Genomic DNA, 17,529 nt, shown 5'->3' with positions numbered 1-17,529 from the left:
ATTTTGGGTCACTGGCTGATTTTTCGATCTTGGCCTTAATTGCATTTGTTCTAATTGCTTGCTCCTGGGCTGCAAGAATCAGGCCTTCTGTCTCTTACTTCAGTGTCCCATTCATGAGCCATAGCCAGATCTTCTCCTTATCAACCTTTCCTTCAATTTTGTCAAGGAACTGTCCATGCAAAGCTTTGTTGGGCCAGCTGTCAGCTCTAGTTTGTAGTGCAGTTTCTTGTACTGATTCTTTGTCTGCGGTGCTTTGAGGAGTTTCTGATTTTTGACTTTAATCAAAGCAGGTTCTTCACTTTCCTTTACATATTCTGCCAGGGCATGTTCTTCTTCTTTGACTGCTTGTTTTACTTGCAAGAGTCCTCTGCCACCAGATCTTCTAGGCAGATATAGCAGATGAACATCACTACAAGGGGCCCCTGGTGGCACAGTGTGTTAAAGCGCTGAGCTGCTGAACTTGTGGACCAAAAGGTGTCAGGTTCAAATCCTGGGAGTGGAATGAGCGCCTGCTGTTAGCCCAAGCTTCTGCCAACCTAGCAGTTCGAAAACATGCAAATTTGAGTAGATCAATAGGTACCACTCTGGCGGGAAGGTAATGGCGTTCCATGCAGTCATGCCGGCCACATGACCTTGGAGGTGTCTACGGACAACGCCGGCTCTTTGGCTTAGACATGAACCCCCAGAGTCGGTCACGACTGGACTTAACATCAGGGGAAAACCTTTAACCTTTATCACTGCAAGGATATAGTGAATGATGAATACTCATGAGTTTTCTTGTTTTTCTGCCCAAATTGTCCAGTTCCGCCTGCATCCAATTTATAATGCCAGCAGTATATCTTATGACAGGTATGGCCCAGGTGTTTATGGCCTTGATGGTGTTGCCTCCATTGAGCTTGCTTTTGAGAATTTTTCTAACCCTTTGAGTGTATTCTTTGCTGACCACAGTATTTATTTATTTATTTGGAGTAGTTCACAAGTCGGGTGTATGCAACCCGGCGACTGTCCCTATATGGGGAGAGAGGCGGGATGAAAAGAAAGCAAAGAGGGGGAGAGGCGGGCTGGAAGCGGGGCGCGGCCCTGAGGGCGTGCGGGTGGCCCGGCCTGCTTGCCTTGCTTTGCCTTGCTTTGCTTTGCCTTGCCTGCCTTCCTTGCGGTGCCCACAGCATGTGAACTTCACCTCTGTCTCTGGAGGGGCGGCCAGGGAAGAGGGAGGGAGGCAGGAGGAGGAGGAGGAGGAGGGGACCCGCCGCTGCCACCTCTAAGCAGCCGCTACGGGGATTTATTTATTCCAAGGCAAGGGAAGGAGAGAGAGAGAGAGAGAGAGAGAGGCGCAGTCCACGGGCACGGATCGAGAGCCCTCTCCGAGAAACAGCAACAATCACAGCCCTGGCTGCCCCACGCTGCTTGCCTGCTTGCCTTCCTTAGGACGAGCATCACAAGGAAAGCGAAACCGAGGGAGAGGCAAAGACGCGAGACGCCGAGGAGGGAGCCCGAAGGGGAAGGAAAGGCTCCTTCCAAATGCTGGCGTGGGCGCAAGGCTTGTGAGAAGACCACTACTCCTACGACTGCCCTCCTCGTCCTCATCCTCACGGATTTCCGAGGTGGAGTCATGCCGCGCAAAAGCATCGCCCTGATGGTCTTTCTGGAGTATGTGGTTTCTGGGCAGCTCGGGGCAGGTAAGCAGAAATGATGGCAAAGGCATGGGCGCGCTTTCTGCTCAGTGATGCCTTTAGCCCAGGCATGGGCAAACTTGGGCCTTCCCTCCTGGGGTTTTGGACTTCAGCTCCCACCATGCCTGACAGCTCAGGCCCTTCCTTTCCCCCCTCAGCCGCTTAAGCGAAGGAAAGGGCCTGAGGCTGTCAGGCACGATGGGAGCTGAAGTCCAAAACCCCAGGAGGGAAGGCCCAAGTTTGCCCAAGCCTGCTGTAGAGTCAGTTCAAAATAGATAATGTGTATTCTCTGCTTTGATGATGATTGTATTAGGGCTTCAGATACAATCTGCTGCATGCCGTCTGTGTTTTGTTTTTCCTGAATGCTGTATTTGAATTTCATCTGAGTGGTGTGGGCATTTGCGTCTCGCTTTGTGAGCGTTCAAAGTTTGTTTGCAGCATCTGAGACTTTCTCTTTGGAGTTGTCATCCAAAAAAAGTCACTTGCACCTGACACATTGCTGGGATTAAGCAGTGGTACTCAAAGGATTTCAGTTTCCATTGAAGTCAGTCACCTAAATACAAAAGATGCTTCTGCTTTCTAAAAGAACCCCTCCCCACACAATCCGCCTCCTCCAAATAGTTTAAAATGTGAACCATTCTTCACATGAGTATTGGACATCGGAACCTTGTATACACATCATGGACCATCCCCTCCTGCGCCTGCAGAGCCCTCTAGCGAGCTGCTTTCTGAAAGCACAGCCCTGCCTTGTAACCAGTCAGAGCACTGATCTGCCTTATTTTATGGTGTCTGCATTAAAAGTGAGCAACTGTGGTGCGAATACAACCTGTTTTTTGGTTTTCTTGTTTTTGTCCCAGATCGTCTGGGGTCCATATTCATGCTGAAAAGGCATAAAAGGCATGCTTAGCCTGCAGAAGAGAAGGCTGAGAGGAGACATGATAGCCATGTATAAATATGTGAGGGGAAGTCACAGGGAGGAGGGAACAAGCTTGTTTTCTGCTGCCCTGGAAACTAGGACGCGGAACACCGGCTTCAAACTACAGGAAAGGAAATTCCACCTGAACATTAGGAAGAACTTCCTACCTGTGAGAGCTGTTCAGTAGTGGAACTCTCTGCCCTGGAATGTGGTGGAGGCTCCTTCTTTGGAGGCCTTTAAGCAGAGGCTGGATGGCTATCTGTCGAGGGTGCTTTGAATGTGATTTTCCTACTTCTAGATAGGGGGTTGGACTGGATAGCCCATGAGGTCTTTTCCAACTCTGGTTCTATGAAAATAAAAACTTCCACTTCTATTTACTTCTTCCTCATCCACTTTATCACTTCTTTTCCCAGTAACCAAGAACTTTGTCTACAGCAACACATTCCTTGATTGCACCCCATTTGAATTACCATAACCTATGTGTTGTTGAAGGCTTTCCCTGGCCAGAATCACTGGGTTGCTGTGAATTTTCCAGGTTGTATGGCCATGTTGCAGAAGCATTCTCCCCTGACATTTCCCTTTCATCTATGACAGGCATCCTCAGAGGTTGTGAGGTCTGTTGGAAACTTGTCAGTTGGGTTTGTATATCTGTGGAATAATGTCCAGGGTGGGAAAAAGAACTCTTGTCTGTTTGAGGCATGTGTGAATATTGCAATTGGCTACCTTGATTAGCATTGAATAGCCTTTCAGCATCAAGATCTGGCTGCTTCCTGCCTGAGGGAATCCTTTGTTGGGAGGTGTTAGCTGGCCCTGATTGATTCATGTCTGGAGTTCCCATTTTCTGAGTGTTTTTTCTTTATTTACTGTCCTGATTTTAGAGTTTTTAAAAATACAATACAAATGCAATTTAGCATTCAAAAACTAATGAAAAACATACAAGAAATAAACCATTATTATTATTTATTTATTATTTATTGTATCAGAAATGAAACCTAGAGTACAGTTGTAATGTATTTAGAAACACAAAGTTAAAAACTTGGCATTATACTCAATGTCCTTTGACTAGAATCTGGCTACTTGGAGTGCCTCTGGTGTTGCTGCGAGAAGTTCCTCCATTGTGCATGTGGCAGGGCTCAGACCGTACTGTAGTAAGTGGTCTGTGGTTTGCTCTTCCCCACACTCGCATGTCGCAGACTCAACTTTGTAGCCCATTTTCTGAATATTGGTTCTGTACTCGTGATGCCAGAACACAACCTGTTCAGTGCCTTCGATGTCACCCAGTCTTCTGTGTGCCCAGGAGGGAGCCTCTCATCTGGTCTCAGCCATAGATTGAGGTTCTGTGTTTTAGCCTGCCAATTTTGGACTCTCGCTTGCTGAGGTGTTCCTGCAAGTATCTTTGTAGATCTCAGAAATAAACCAGTTAAAATAACAAATTGACAATTCATTCCATCATGGAGGAGGTCCATTCACCTCCTACTCCCACAATAATCAATCCTCAAGAGCTTGCCAAAACAAAATGGGATTTGACTGCCTGTAGGAAGCTAGTTAAGAGGATGCCAGTCTAAATTCTCTAGGAAAGGAGTTCCAGAGCCTTGGGGCAGCCACTGAGAAGGCTCTCTCCCATGTTCTCATCTGTGAGGACAGAGAGGTGGGCCCTTCCAGATCTGAAAAAACAGATGTTGGAGAATGGAGTGATTCAGATAATCTAGTCCTGAAACACATAGGTCTTTATAGGTCAGAAATAGAACTTTGATTGTTTTTAATGATGTCACTTCTGGAGGCTTCAAGCACATGTAGTTCGGCTGTTTTTTTCCCTTTGCCATAACAAGCATTCTCTATCAGATCTAGACTAGAGATTAAGGGACAGAAAAACAGTATTGGAGGGGTTGTCTAGTTTGGGCTAGATTGACTTCAAGCAGCTCTTCTGCACTTGAAAACAACAGGGCTCTTCCCCACTTGGAGAGCCACAGGATGAGAACTACTACCTTAGGCTATTGGTCCCTTTAGCTCCACATACTGGTAGGAGACTTTTCCAACCACACCTACAGATCCCTCAGACTGAACTTGGCAATTGAGACCCCAGGCCAGTTCTTCTGCCAAGGTGGGCAACATGCAGTCCATGAACTACATGCAGCTCCAATGTTTTTTTAAAAAAATTGCAATGTTCTGTCCTATCCAAAGAAAAGTTACACTGAAAATTACTTTTGTCCAGAAAAACTCAACTTTGTATTTCTGTCATCATACAGATGTGGTTATTTTGCACTTGGTCTTGTTTTGCTACCCTACAAGAAAACAGAAGGCGGAGGCCTAATTGCTAACAGTTTTATAGATTCCTTGTGGAAAGGTTTTTTTTTTTCAGAGCTGGTCCAGCCTGTGACAAACTAGAGCCCTGAAGCCAGGCATGTAGCCGGAGGGGGCGGGGGCTTGAGGGGCTTCAGCCCCCCCCCTCCCAAAATTCTCAGGATAGCCCAAGAGAAGGCCTTATGGGTACGTGGCACATGGTACGTGTTTATTCATATCATGATCCGATCACCATACTCAATATATCCCATATGCATGGGGGTATTGGGATAACGATACAAAAGGTTTGCTAAGGTAGATCCTCTCTCAATCAGACTCAGCCCCCCCCCCCCCCCACACACACACACACAATAAAAATCCTGGCTACAGGCCTGCCTGAAGCATAGCCTATTACGGTGACCACACTGCCTGAAGGACTCTGGTAATTGCAACCCACCGGCTCTGGTGCTGTACACAGCCTTTGAATACTGACAAATGTATTTTAATAGCATGAAGTTCTGTCCTACAGATCTTACCCACCTCCATTCATTGACCCAGGACCTCAGCATGCTATATGTAACTTTGTTGGGGCAGTCTGTATGTGCCAATGAGCCAATGAGACTAGTGGATAGATCTGCCTTTGCTTCAAGGGGCCTCTTCTGGTGTTGGGAGCATGTTGCTGAGCATCTGCAGAACATGGAAGCTACTTTTTTGGACTATCACTGTAAGAATCCTTCAGCCATATTGGCCAGAAATCATAAAACTGGAGGATTCTGAGAGCTGTTATCTAAAAAAGTATACCCTCCTCACATTTTAAAGGTGAAAATTTGGGCATGTGTGGCCAAGCAACATCAGTGTGGGGAAAGTGGTAAATGCTATTAGTGAGGGAGAAGTTGCAGCCATTTGCTTCGACTTGAGCCTATTGGAAAGCCCAAGATTCCCCCCCCCCCCCTCCATCTAAGGAAGATGTGAATGTAAGGCCTGTGGGCCGAATCCACCCCATCATGTCATTTCATGTGGCCCGCGAGGTTTGTAATGCCAGGACAACATAGTTTATACCGTCTTGCAGTTACAAATGGCTTTTTGAAGAGCACCATAAGGTTGATGTGGCCCTTGGTGAAAATGAGTTTGATACTCCTGCTGTACAGAGTTAATTGAGCACTTTGAACTCAGTTTGCAGTAATTGAAATGAGGACAAAGGAGAAAAGTGGGAGAAGAAGAGAGAAGATGAAAATAATGGGACAATGTAGGATTAATTGGACTGACCCTGCCAAACTGGGACATTTGGAGAATATGAGAAAGCATTTTTCCATTGGACCCTCTAGGATAGAGGTGCCCATGATAAGGGTCTGTACTGTGCCTTTTTTTTCAAACCAAGACCTCCTGGCTCCTGAGCAAGAGAATTGAAATGATTATTATGGGTCTGTTGTAAAAATGTAATATGAATTTTGGAAAATAATTTGTATTTATTTATTTATTTACCTTACAGTATTTCTACCCCGCCTTTCTCTACCCTGAAGGGGACTCATGGTGGCTTACATATGGCAACCATTAGATGCCTTACAATACATATAAACAGAGACTTAAAAACAATTAAATTTAAAATTAATACATATTAAACATTTAAAAAACATTACAATCAATATTAAAACCACATCATCTGAAAATCGTAATCCAAGGCCATTCCATCGTCGATTATCCATAATTCCAAGTCTATTACTGCACTATACTAATCACTGAAAGCCTGATCCCAGAGCCAAGTTTTGATTTTTCTTCTGAAGGCTAGAAGGGAGGGGGCTGATCTGATGTCACTAGGCAGGAGTTCCACAGCTGAGGGGCCACCACTGAGAAGGCCCTGTCTCTCGTCCCCACCAACCGCACTTGCGAGGCAGGCGGAAGCAAGAGCAAGGTCTCCCCAGATGATCTTAAGCTCTGAGGTGTCTCATAGGGGAACATATGTTCGGACAGGTAAACTGGGCTGGGACCATAGCTTTCTAATAGCAAGTAAAAGTCTTTTACTCAAGGAGATCTTGAACTCTACCATATTAGTGGTGAGTTGTTTGCTAAGGAACTCCAGCAATCTAATTATGGCAACAAAGAGAGGGTGCTCAGAGATCCACAGGTGAAAACCTACATATAACATACCATATTTGAAGTTTCAAAGAGATGCAAATGCCCCGATTCATGACCAGCTTTCTGTCCTTTTGTACAACACTATCCCTACATTTATGCCTTTCAGTGAGGATTCAGGTCTAAATGCCCCTCATTGCCGGATTGCTGTAAGTTTTCCAGGCTGTATGGCCATGTTTCAGAATACTTCTGGAACATGACCATACAGCCCAGAAAGCTCACAGCAACCCAGTGATTCTGGCCATGAAAGCCTTCAACTACACATCTTCACTGCCAGTAGTCATTATTATTTCCCTTCATTCAATTGAAATAACAGACTAGGAGCCATCTGTTATTTTTTTGCCATTGGTTGTACTAAGCAATGGATTGATCCTTTAATCTCATTTCTTGCTACACTACTGCTCCTCCTTTCTTCTTTTTCATCTCCTCTGTAGAGTGAAATTGTTAAAAGATTCTATGAAATAATTTAAAAGGTGTGGGTGTTATTTTAATTCACAGTTGAGAAGCAAATTGAAGCATTGGTAAAAAGGTAAAAAATATCTGGCAATGTCATTGGTGATAAATGATAAAATAATGATAGCTGCTAATAGCCACATCATCACTATCTTCTAAACTGCCAGCATTTTTCATAAATCACACATGGACATGATAAATGAAGGGGATTGGAAGCACCAGTTGACCCCATTTAGTTTGCTTTAACTCCTTTTCCCATCATTTCACCAGTAGTATAAATTATTGAACATATTTGTGTAGAAATCTATTATTTTTTGTCAGAAAATTTTCCCAAAACCTGGATCTATGTAAGTACAGGTGAGCATCTCTTAACCAGAATTTTTGGGACCAAAAGTGTTACAACCTTGCAGAATACATAATGAGAGATCTTAAAGAAGGGAGCCAAGTCTAAACATGAAAGTCAGTTATGTGTCATGTAAATCTTATACACATAGCCTGAAGGTAATTTTCCACATAATATTTTAAAAATTGTGTATGAAACAAAATGTGCATACATTAAACCATCAGAAAGCAAGTGTGTTGCTTTCTCAGCCATTCATGTGGACAATGTTGGATTTTGGAGTAGTCCAGATTTCAGAATTTTGGTTAAAGGATGCTCAACTTGTACTATACCTTAACTCTTACATTTTTTTTTTAAAAGGGAAGACTTCCCTTCTTGAGTAGACAGGCAAAAGGCAAGAGCTTAATAGATCATGCGGGAATCTTGGAGAGAGAAAAAGGACCAACCCCTTCTACTCTCTCTGGTGTGATGCTGCTTCTAGTCTTTTGGAATGACTTTAGAAAATGGCAATTCTTTGGTCCTTCTCCTCAATTGAATGCCGAGAGAGTAGAGAGCTTCAGTGCTTTCTTTAGAGGTTCTTCTGGGACAAAGTAAACTGTCACCTTTCACCACTCTACACTGAGATATTAAATCTTTTCAATAAGACTTAATATTGTACCATACTTTTCATCCAAAAAGTGAATCCTCTTCTCTCAGATTAGAACGGGGAAAGGCTTTTATGAATGCCTGGGCAGAAAATGGTGACAGCAATTCCTAGAAGTGGCTGACTCTTGAGGTGGCCTTGGTGCTTTCCCCTATCCACTGAATAAACCCTGACACATCCATAGTTCATATCAAAATCTATTTGTTTGGCCACAAAGCCTGCCCTCAGCTTATATGTGAAGTTGACTTATACATGAGTTTACACAGTAATTGTGTTCTTATTAAAGACAGAGTTGCAGGTTCAGTTGACCTATAAAAACAGGACCATACAAGAAACTGATATAAAATAGAAACACAGAGTTGTCTGATCAGATCTTACACCATTGCTTTGCTTCCTTCACCAAATAGTGTTCATACTTTTGTCTTCAGCCTTCTTGAATTAGGCTATTGCTAGTATGTAGATGGTAGGCTTCATATGATCATTTTTATCTGTGCCTCTTCTGAAGGTCTTCCAGATATAAATCCATCCTCTGCAAAATATATAAATAGCATTGATCCAAGAGCCCCCCCTCTCTTTTCCACCTCCAGAGGCCATCTGGATTAGCAGTTTGGTCTTAATTCAACACTTATGATGGAATAGCATCCTCTGCTGAGCCTGAGAAACAGGCTGATTTAGGGAGGCAGAGTCAATTCCTTGTTCTCTTTTCCAATAGAAAGCTGAGGGATGGTTCTTTTACCACCATTAATAGAATCAATATCTGCTTGTTGGGGTGTTGGTTTGTCTTCAAGTAATTTCCTACTTATAGTGAACCTAAATTGTCATTCTTGAGAGCACATAAGTTTATGGGGTCAGAAGAAGAGAACCTAGATCATCCTCCACTGGATAATTACTGAACAGTGTCCAGTGGATCATCTAATATCTACTGATCCTATTGATCAGTGGGTATTGGAAATGTTTTCACTATTAGACTACACCTGGAATCCATTGCAACCCTAGTTGGGAGAGTGGGGAGCTGCAGTCCATGAAGAAACATTTCAAAGCTCTAGTCTGAGCGCATATTTGTAAATGCAAAGATCTTCGGCTTCCAGGATTCTGTTTTTCCACTCAAATGAATCTAGAAGAATTCAGTAACTATCTTTCATTCCCAATGACTACAGCTTGGTATCTTTTCTCTATATCTCTGAAGAGGATAACAAATCATTTAAAAACAACAACAAAGCAGCTAAGGTTATAGTTACCATTTGGTGGCCCTTTGGGATTCTCCATTCTCAGTCATGGCCCCCTAAGAGACTGTTCAGTGCTGCTTTCCCAGCTGTATGATTCATCCTTGATGGAACCATGCTTTCATCACCAGATGGTCTTATCATGTTAGCCAGGAGCCCTCCAACAAACAGGCACCTCACTGAGCGGCTCCCCCGGGGACAGTGCAATAAATACATAAAGAGAAGAATGGCATGGATTATTGGGCAACTAGCCATCCATCAAGAGCAAACCCTCCTCAGCCCTGGTGACATGCAGCCCCCTGGGAGGTGAGCGAAGGAGAAGGCACTCCCGTCTGGATTGTATTGCCTTTTCATGAATTATTAAAGGAGCCTCTTTTGGCATTCAGGTTAAGTCCCCAGTTGCCTACATGCTCTGGACCTTTAGTCCACAGAGTGCCCTGCTGCCATGACCCTTCATTTAAGGGAATAACTGAGTGATGGATGGCTTCCCTGATTGGGAGGCCAAGCAATCTCTAGCACATTGATTTCTTCCAATGTGAGACTTTTCATCAACCAAGATTTTGAACCCTCTATCCCCCAATCCCCCCTTATTTGTCTTGACCTCTACTCAACTCTGTTGCTCCTAAAGTTCAGGCAGGAACTATTTATTGATGTTGCTGCATTAGTGAGCACAGCAGATAAACCTCCTCATGATCACCACTGAGCAGAAAGCCAACTATATTGTTCCCCAGTTTTCCATGAAAGCTCCATGAATGCAGTTTGGAAAGTGGAGGTGAGGGAAAATGCATTCCCCATTTCATCTGTAGGAATAAGCCTTTTGCATGCATGCAGAGACACACATTTCCATTTGATTGCCTTTTAAAAGAATGGATCAAACATGCTCTATTGTCTACTCTTGCCATTTTTGTATCCAATAATTCATTTCCATCCAGGAGCATTATACTTGCAAATCAGAGTGAAACAAAGGTTTTTTTTGGGTTGGATCCAAAATAAGCCTTCTACACAAGGAAGTTCACAGAAGTATGTTTCATATGTGACCATGGTGCAAGGAAACAATATTTACAGCTCTTTTACTTCTGTTCATATTTCTTTAACTCCAGGCTACACATGTTTCCTAAATGGTTTTGAAATGAAAGGGCTACCCGGGTTCCCTCCTTCTCTCTACCCAAAAAAAACAAGCTTTTATAGGAAAATTATAGCATCATAGAGCTGAAGTGTCCCTCAGTGTATTGTAATCTGGAGGACTGTAACTCCGAGAATCCGCCAACCAGTACTATGATGTACCTGCTGCCATGACCTTAAAGGTATTATGAGCGACTTTTTTCATTATCAAAAAGGATGAGGCTTCCACAATATCCTTTGAAAACGTATTCCATCGAGGAAGTAGTTCAGCATTATGAAAGATTTCCTTCCTCCTCAAATTAAAGCTATAGCTTCAGGGCAATGAAAAACCTTGACTGTGTGCAGTATATTCAAACTAAGACATGTGTTATGCTTGATCCAGTTCTCAGAGAAGAATGTCATGGCCCATGGCTAAAGAGCTGGGAGAGTCTGGGTCCCATCCAGTGTGCCATCCGGCTAGAGGTCAAGATGGGGCTGTGGCTCAATTCAGAGGATATAAGAAAGCTCACCAGCCAGATCCAAAAAATGTGTATGTGACAGAGGAAAGGAAGCATCACTTCAGGGCAGGAAATATAATAGAAAGCTGATCTAGAATCAGAACCAAAGGTAGCTCACAATGTAATTCTGCTATTTTTAGCCCACTTTCCAGTTCACGTTGCACAGAGTGGTCAATAAACGTAAAGAGATCGCCACAAATCATTATATTATCAGAGTAGGACTTTGAGGTATAGCAACACCCCTAGGTTGCTGTGTTGATCAAAACTTATTTCTGTCAGGTTTCATCTGTTAAGAGGAGCAGATCTTTTGTTAAGCTGCTCCCAAATACAGGCACACTTCATTTGATGAAGTAGATGCATTCCTGGGTGTTGCTTGTTCAAAAGAAAATTTTGTAGGAGAAATTACATGGAAAGAATAGGGAGATGTGTTGTCGAAGGCTTTCATGGCCGGGATCACAGGGTTGTTGTGTGTCTTTTGGGCTGTGTGGCCATGTTCCAGAAGTATCCTCTCCTGACGTTTCACCCATATCTATGGCAGGCATCCTCAGAGGTTGTGAGGTATGGAAAAACTAGGGAGAGTTTCATAGGCACCAGAAAGAAGAACCGTTCAACATGCTTCGGCAATTTTTCAAATCCAAAATTAAAACTGCACGCATATGAAGTGCAATAGTTGGTTCAGGTAAGCCTTGTGTAAGTAAACAAAATTTCTGAATCTTCATAAGATCATCTCACGTTTCTTCCTAAAATGTATCAAGAGATTATTTTCCAGGCTTATTTGTCTTCTCCTTCCCACTGCCCCTTTTGCTCTTGTTTTATGTTCAGTAAGGGATTGTGGAGGCAGCTGCTTTTAAAATTTGCCTGGTGTAGGTGAGCACATGAGGATCAGCGAGAATAAAAGCCTACTCTTTCCTGGCTCAAGCTTTATTATGCTGTTCACTGAGGACACACTCCTATTACTGGCACCAAAGGTCTGTCTTTCTTTATGATCCTCCTAATGCCAATGTTGCTCAAAACTTCCTAGCTAACCATAGGAAGAAAAGGGTCTGGGTCAGCATACAAAGCCCCTATAAAACAGTTCCTTCACTGCAAGAGCCTTTGTAAATCAAGGTATGCCTACTGTACTTTACTGTAAATCACAACAGGGGTCACTCATAACAATCCATCATTGCTGTGAGAATCTGTTTTCTCTCCCATTTCTAGAGATTCATTATAGTTAGAAGAAATGGAAAAGTAGCAGATGATGCCCCAAATCCTGCTTTCCAAAGTTCCCAGTATTCCTCAGCATTCACTATGTTGACTTACAGCCTCATCATACCAGAGCATGGATCCATTTTAAATCGGGTTTCTGACTCCTGCAGAATTTTGGAATTTGTAGTTTAGTGAGGCTCAGGACCTGCCTGGCTGAGCAGTTTAAAGGCCCCTCCCAAAACTACAAGCCCCAGAATTCTGCAGGAGATAGACACTGGATTTAAAGTGGATCCATGCTCTAGTGTGATGAGGTCCTAGGAATGATGGGAGTTGCAGTCCAACTGCATCTGAAATGAACCACAAATTTTCCATCTCTGCTTGTATATTGCAGGGCGATGGCAGGACAAGCTCTCTATCCACTGAGTCAGAGGCTTAGAAGTTATAGGATTCTTGTTGTTGTTGTTGTTGTTGATCTTCAGGCCATTTATGATTGATGGTGATCCTAAGCCAAACTTATCACAAGGGTTTCATGACAAGGTTTATTCAGAGTGCCTTTGCCCTCCTCTGAGGCTGGGAGAGTGTGTCTCATAGGGAATTGCAAAGGCCTTGACCTTTCACCAGAGATTGGTTTAGGATCTTTGCAGTTTCATTACATAGTATGGACTTTCCTCTGGGGGTGAAGGTGTGGCTTCATCATTTTCTTTGAGGATGAGGTCGGTCTGTTAATGCCTGATACAGAAAAGTGTTACATCTCCATCTGTGCCTTAGAGCTGATGTGCTCCAAGTAACCAGTTGAATTGGCTCCCCCTGCTGGTACCTGCTTCTCACAGACTGCTTATTTATTTAGTGTCAAAAGCATTGCATAAATAAATAAGTTTAAAACTGATAAAAATAAAGGGAGCACAAGCAGCTAAATAATTTTAGATCAAAAATGGACAACAGTTACTGCATTGCCTGTCGCTTTAAACAGTTCTTCCTCTGTGCATGAGGCAGGGCATTGTGGGCAAGTATACAGATGCTGAGTTATTTTTTCTGCTCCACAGTCACACAAGGTGGATGAAAACCTAAAATCCATGGAATGGAGACTGTAAAGCCCCATTTGGTATTGCCTGTAGTAGGTCCCACCAACATGCATAGAAAACTGAGCAAAATTTTTATTGAAGAAATCATCATCAGGTTAGATGGTATAAATTGCAGGGGTTGGAGAAGAAATACTTTTTTAAAAAAGGCCAGAGATTGTAGCTAATGCCATGCAGCCTGTGGCCCAATTTCAAAATGGAGCTTGTATGGTTTGTCACTCTACTGCCTGATGTCAAGGCATCTGATTGATACATTTTTCTAAATAATTCTTGTGGTTCATAACAATCATAATCAGCCCTCTGACAGGGTTAGGGGCACAGAGTCCCCATGATAAGGAAAATTACAAATAGAAAATACTCCCCCCCCCCCAAAAAAAAAACCCCTCTCTAGAAATCTTTAGGTTTGATTATGTGGTCAAATTCCAGCAGAAGTTAACCATAGTGTCACATAGGGAGACCCAAATATTCCTAGAGATAATATTTCAAATCAAATCTGCAAATAATCAGCTCCACAAAAGTCAAACCACCAAATGTGGACTAACGTTTAAAGTACTGCAATATATTGTTTATTGCTCCAGTTTTTCCCCCTGTATCAAGGCTCATTAGCCACACTGAATTGTGTACACTGAGCATCACAGGATCCCTTTGAAATTTCTGTATTATTTGTTTTATGTACAAAATGCAGTGTTTCAAACAATTTCATATTTTTTAAAAAATGTGTGGGGAACAAAAGGCAAGCAGGAAAAGAAACTGAGTGAGACGATAGCATAATAATTATAATAAGGTAATTTGTAGGAATCTAGATTTAGAGAATATGATACAGAACTGTGCAGAACATTGATTCCGTACCAAGGATATGAAATCATTCTTCATCACAGTGTTGCAGTCTTTCTCCATCTCCAACTTATATGTACAAAAGACAAGATCTCTGTCCTACTTTTTGTTCCTATATGCTTATGAGAGTTCATCTTCTTTCTCACATACAAATCTGTAGACATTTTCCATTTATTTGCACATCTTTTTAAGCTATACCTTCGTGCATTGACTTTTGTTTGTGTGTATTTATCAACTGTATACATTTTTGCTATATTAAATCTAATAATCATAATTTCAAGTTTATTATTTGCCTCTCCACATAGATTGAGGCAGGGCACAATGCAGTTAAAACACATCACCATAAAATACATTCCATAAAATACATTAAAACACACCAGCACAGAATACATATATTAAAATACACTGTGCATGGAATATATGTATTAAAATTCAAATAGAACGTAAATTTAAAATTCCCTATTTGAAATTGACTAGGTAGGCCTATAAAGCTGCCTACATATTTCATTTTCCGTTGTGCTCTTCCGTTGTGCCTTTGGAGAGTAATCACTTCATACATTCCTTTTGCTGCTCTCCTTCAATATTTGTCCTCCAGATCGCACCGCCACTTTATGATCCTGTCCTCTGTGGTTTTTACTCCTACTTCCTTTCTCACCTCGAGTTTTAATCTAGTGTTCATGTGGCCCACCCTTGGTTTTATTGTTCTTTGACCTTGTTTAATGTAGTGTATATTTTCTTTTATTGTGTTGTTTAATGTGCTATGATTTGTTGTTCTATTATATTTTGTTATATTGTATTGTTCTGGGCATGGCCCCATGTAAGCCGCCCCGAGTCCCCATTGGGGAGATGGTGGCGGGGTATAAATAAAGTTTATTATTATTATTATTATTATTTATTTATTTTTTCACAAAATAATCTGAAAGCATTGGATATATACACATTTCCAGGGCAAGGTGTGCTTTATTCTGCAACAAGTCTTGGCAAATGAAAATGGATAATTTCAGTGAGAATCCCCAAAACAAGAATATTTTTTCCATCCCAAATATGCCATAACTTTGTCTTCTTGCTGCTCCCATTAGATTCAATGAAGCTACAAGCCTTCCGTTGTGATGGCCATTCCTGCAACCCTGCTGTGGGGAATCTAGCCACAGGCAGGACACCAACCACACTCACCACTTGTGGACAAAACAGCACAGAACTGTACTGCTTTTACCCCGATCGCCATCTCCTGCACCCAGTCTCCCAAGGTTGTGGACAACCCAGGTGCACAAAGTGCAATGCCAACCAGCCTGATAATGCCCACCTCCCTTACGCCATGACGGATGACTTCTTTGTGAACCCAACGTCTTGGTGGCAGTCTGCACAAGGTGTCCATCGGGAGGAAATCAGGCTAGACTTCGAAACAGAGTTCTACTTGACCCACGTCATTGTTGTGTTCAAGTCTCCTCGGCCAGCAGCCATGGTGCTGGAGAGATCCCAGGACTATGGGCAGACATGGAGGGCTTACAAATACTTTTCTGTCAACTGCACAGCTACCTTTGGGCTCCCGGATGACACCACTGAAGAGGGAGCTCTGTGCACATCTAGGTATTCGGATGTGGTGCCTTGCACCAGAGGTGAGGTAAGTCAGTAAGTCGACAATAAATACAGTATGGACAACATTTCAATATTCACCTGTAAAGTATACTTAATAATACAGTGAAATGCTGCTTCAGAAGAACTGGCCATGAATAATATTTACCCTAGCAATGGCCATACTTTGTGGAAGGTGGTCTTAGATTTGAAGGCCTATTAGGGGACTTCCTTGCTTGAAGTCCTGTTCCCCCCCTCCCCCCTGTCCCATATGTAGGGTTATTAAATGCAACTCAGTTTAAATTCAAGACTCTAGGAGAAAGAATGAAATCTTGTGTTTGTCTGTCTATAGCCAATGCTTGAATGGCTGTGAAGGCATGCACCTGACCAGTCTCTGCGGGATATGTTCTTGGACTTACCAAGGAAATGGGAATAACAGCAAACCCTATTGAAATGAATGACTTCTGGTGTTAGCATACCAGAGAACCACACGAAAGGGTCTAGAAAATGCTAAATAGAACACCACTAGAATAGGTTCTTCAGGATGACTTTATGATCAGTTTCCAATGGAATCATACCTCAGAATCACATAGGAGGACCTAGGAAGGACCTAGATACTGGAGTCATACTGTATTGCATTTTGTAATTATTTCTAAATTTGTATTGAGAGTGATATATGGAAATATGTGTAAACATTTGCCATTTCTGTTGATGCTCATGGGGCCACCACTGGCATGTGTAGTCATCAATAAATGAGCTTTATTATTCCTATGACATGAACATGAATGTGCATGTTTGTATATGTCATAAGAATCCTTCAGCTTTTTTATTGAAGAGCTGGGTATGTTTAGCCTCCAGAAGAAAAGGTTGAGAGAAGACATGCTAACCATTTATAAATACCATATGTGAAAGGATGTCATAAGGAAGAGGCATGTTTTCTGCTGCCCTGGAAACTAGAACTGGGAACAATGGGTTCAAATTACTGGAAAGGAGATTCTACCAGAACATTAGGAAGAATTTCTTGAACGTATGAGCTGTTCAACGGTGAAACTCTCTGCCTCGGAGTGTGTTGTAAGAGCCTTCTTTGGAGGCTTTTAAGCAGGGGCTGGATGGCCATCTATCAGGGGTACTCTGATTGTGCTTTTCCTGCATGGCAAGGAGTTGGATTAGATGGTCTCTTCCAACTCTATTATTCTATAATTACCATTGCTGCATACAGATGGGTGTACAAACCCAGGTGTACATCAGTATATGTTCTTTTGCACACAAAGTTACATTTTAAGCCCAATTATTCAATTTTCTTTCTAGAGGAAGTATAGGCATTTAAAACAGACAGTCACAGATACCTTTTGTAATCTTTTCAGTGGGCAGTTTTACTGTATAAAACAGTTATTCTCTACTCTCAAGACACATAGGAAACTAATAATTTTGTCAGGGTCTCTTTATGTTTTTACAAATTCCAGATCTGGCCCTTCTATCAATTATGCCAAGAACGGCTTCAATTGGTGTGTCTCTGTAGAAGGATCTTGTGGACGTCAAGTACAGCAGTCACGCTGTGTGTGCTCCCTGACAGCAAGAA

The 17,529-nt window shown here is 42.4% G+C and overlaps 1 protein-coding gene across 1 annotated transcript in view; it reads left to right on the top strand.

Annotated features, from left to right (window-relative positions):
- The first annotated feature begins 630 nt into the window (after positions 1–630).
- Positions 631–17,529, top strand: part of LOC100561357 (netrin-4) — a 74,014-nt gene continuing 57,115 nt past the window's right edge. Inside the window, exons 1-2 of the mRNA XM_008105306.3 lie at positions 631–1,679; positions 15,458–15,999. Of these exons, the coding sequence (XP_008103513.1) occupies positions 1,613–1,679; positions 15,458–15,999 (609 nt within the window). The 5' untranslated portion in view covers positions 631–1,612. The remainder of the gene's footprint in view (positions 1,680–15,457; positions 16,000–17,529) is intronic.

This window comes from Anolis carolinensis, chromosome 2 (genome assembly GCF_035594765.1).
Source record: "Anolis carolinensis isolate JA03-04 chromosome 2, rAnoCar3.1.pri, whole genome shotgun sequence".
Lineage (NCBI taxonomy): Eukaryota > Metazoa > Chordata > Lepidosauria > Squamata > Dactyloidae > Anolis > Anolis carolinensis.
Note: the sequence above shows the minus strand (reverse complement) of the source record. Positions and strands in the feature narration are given on the sequence as shown.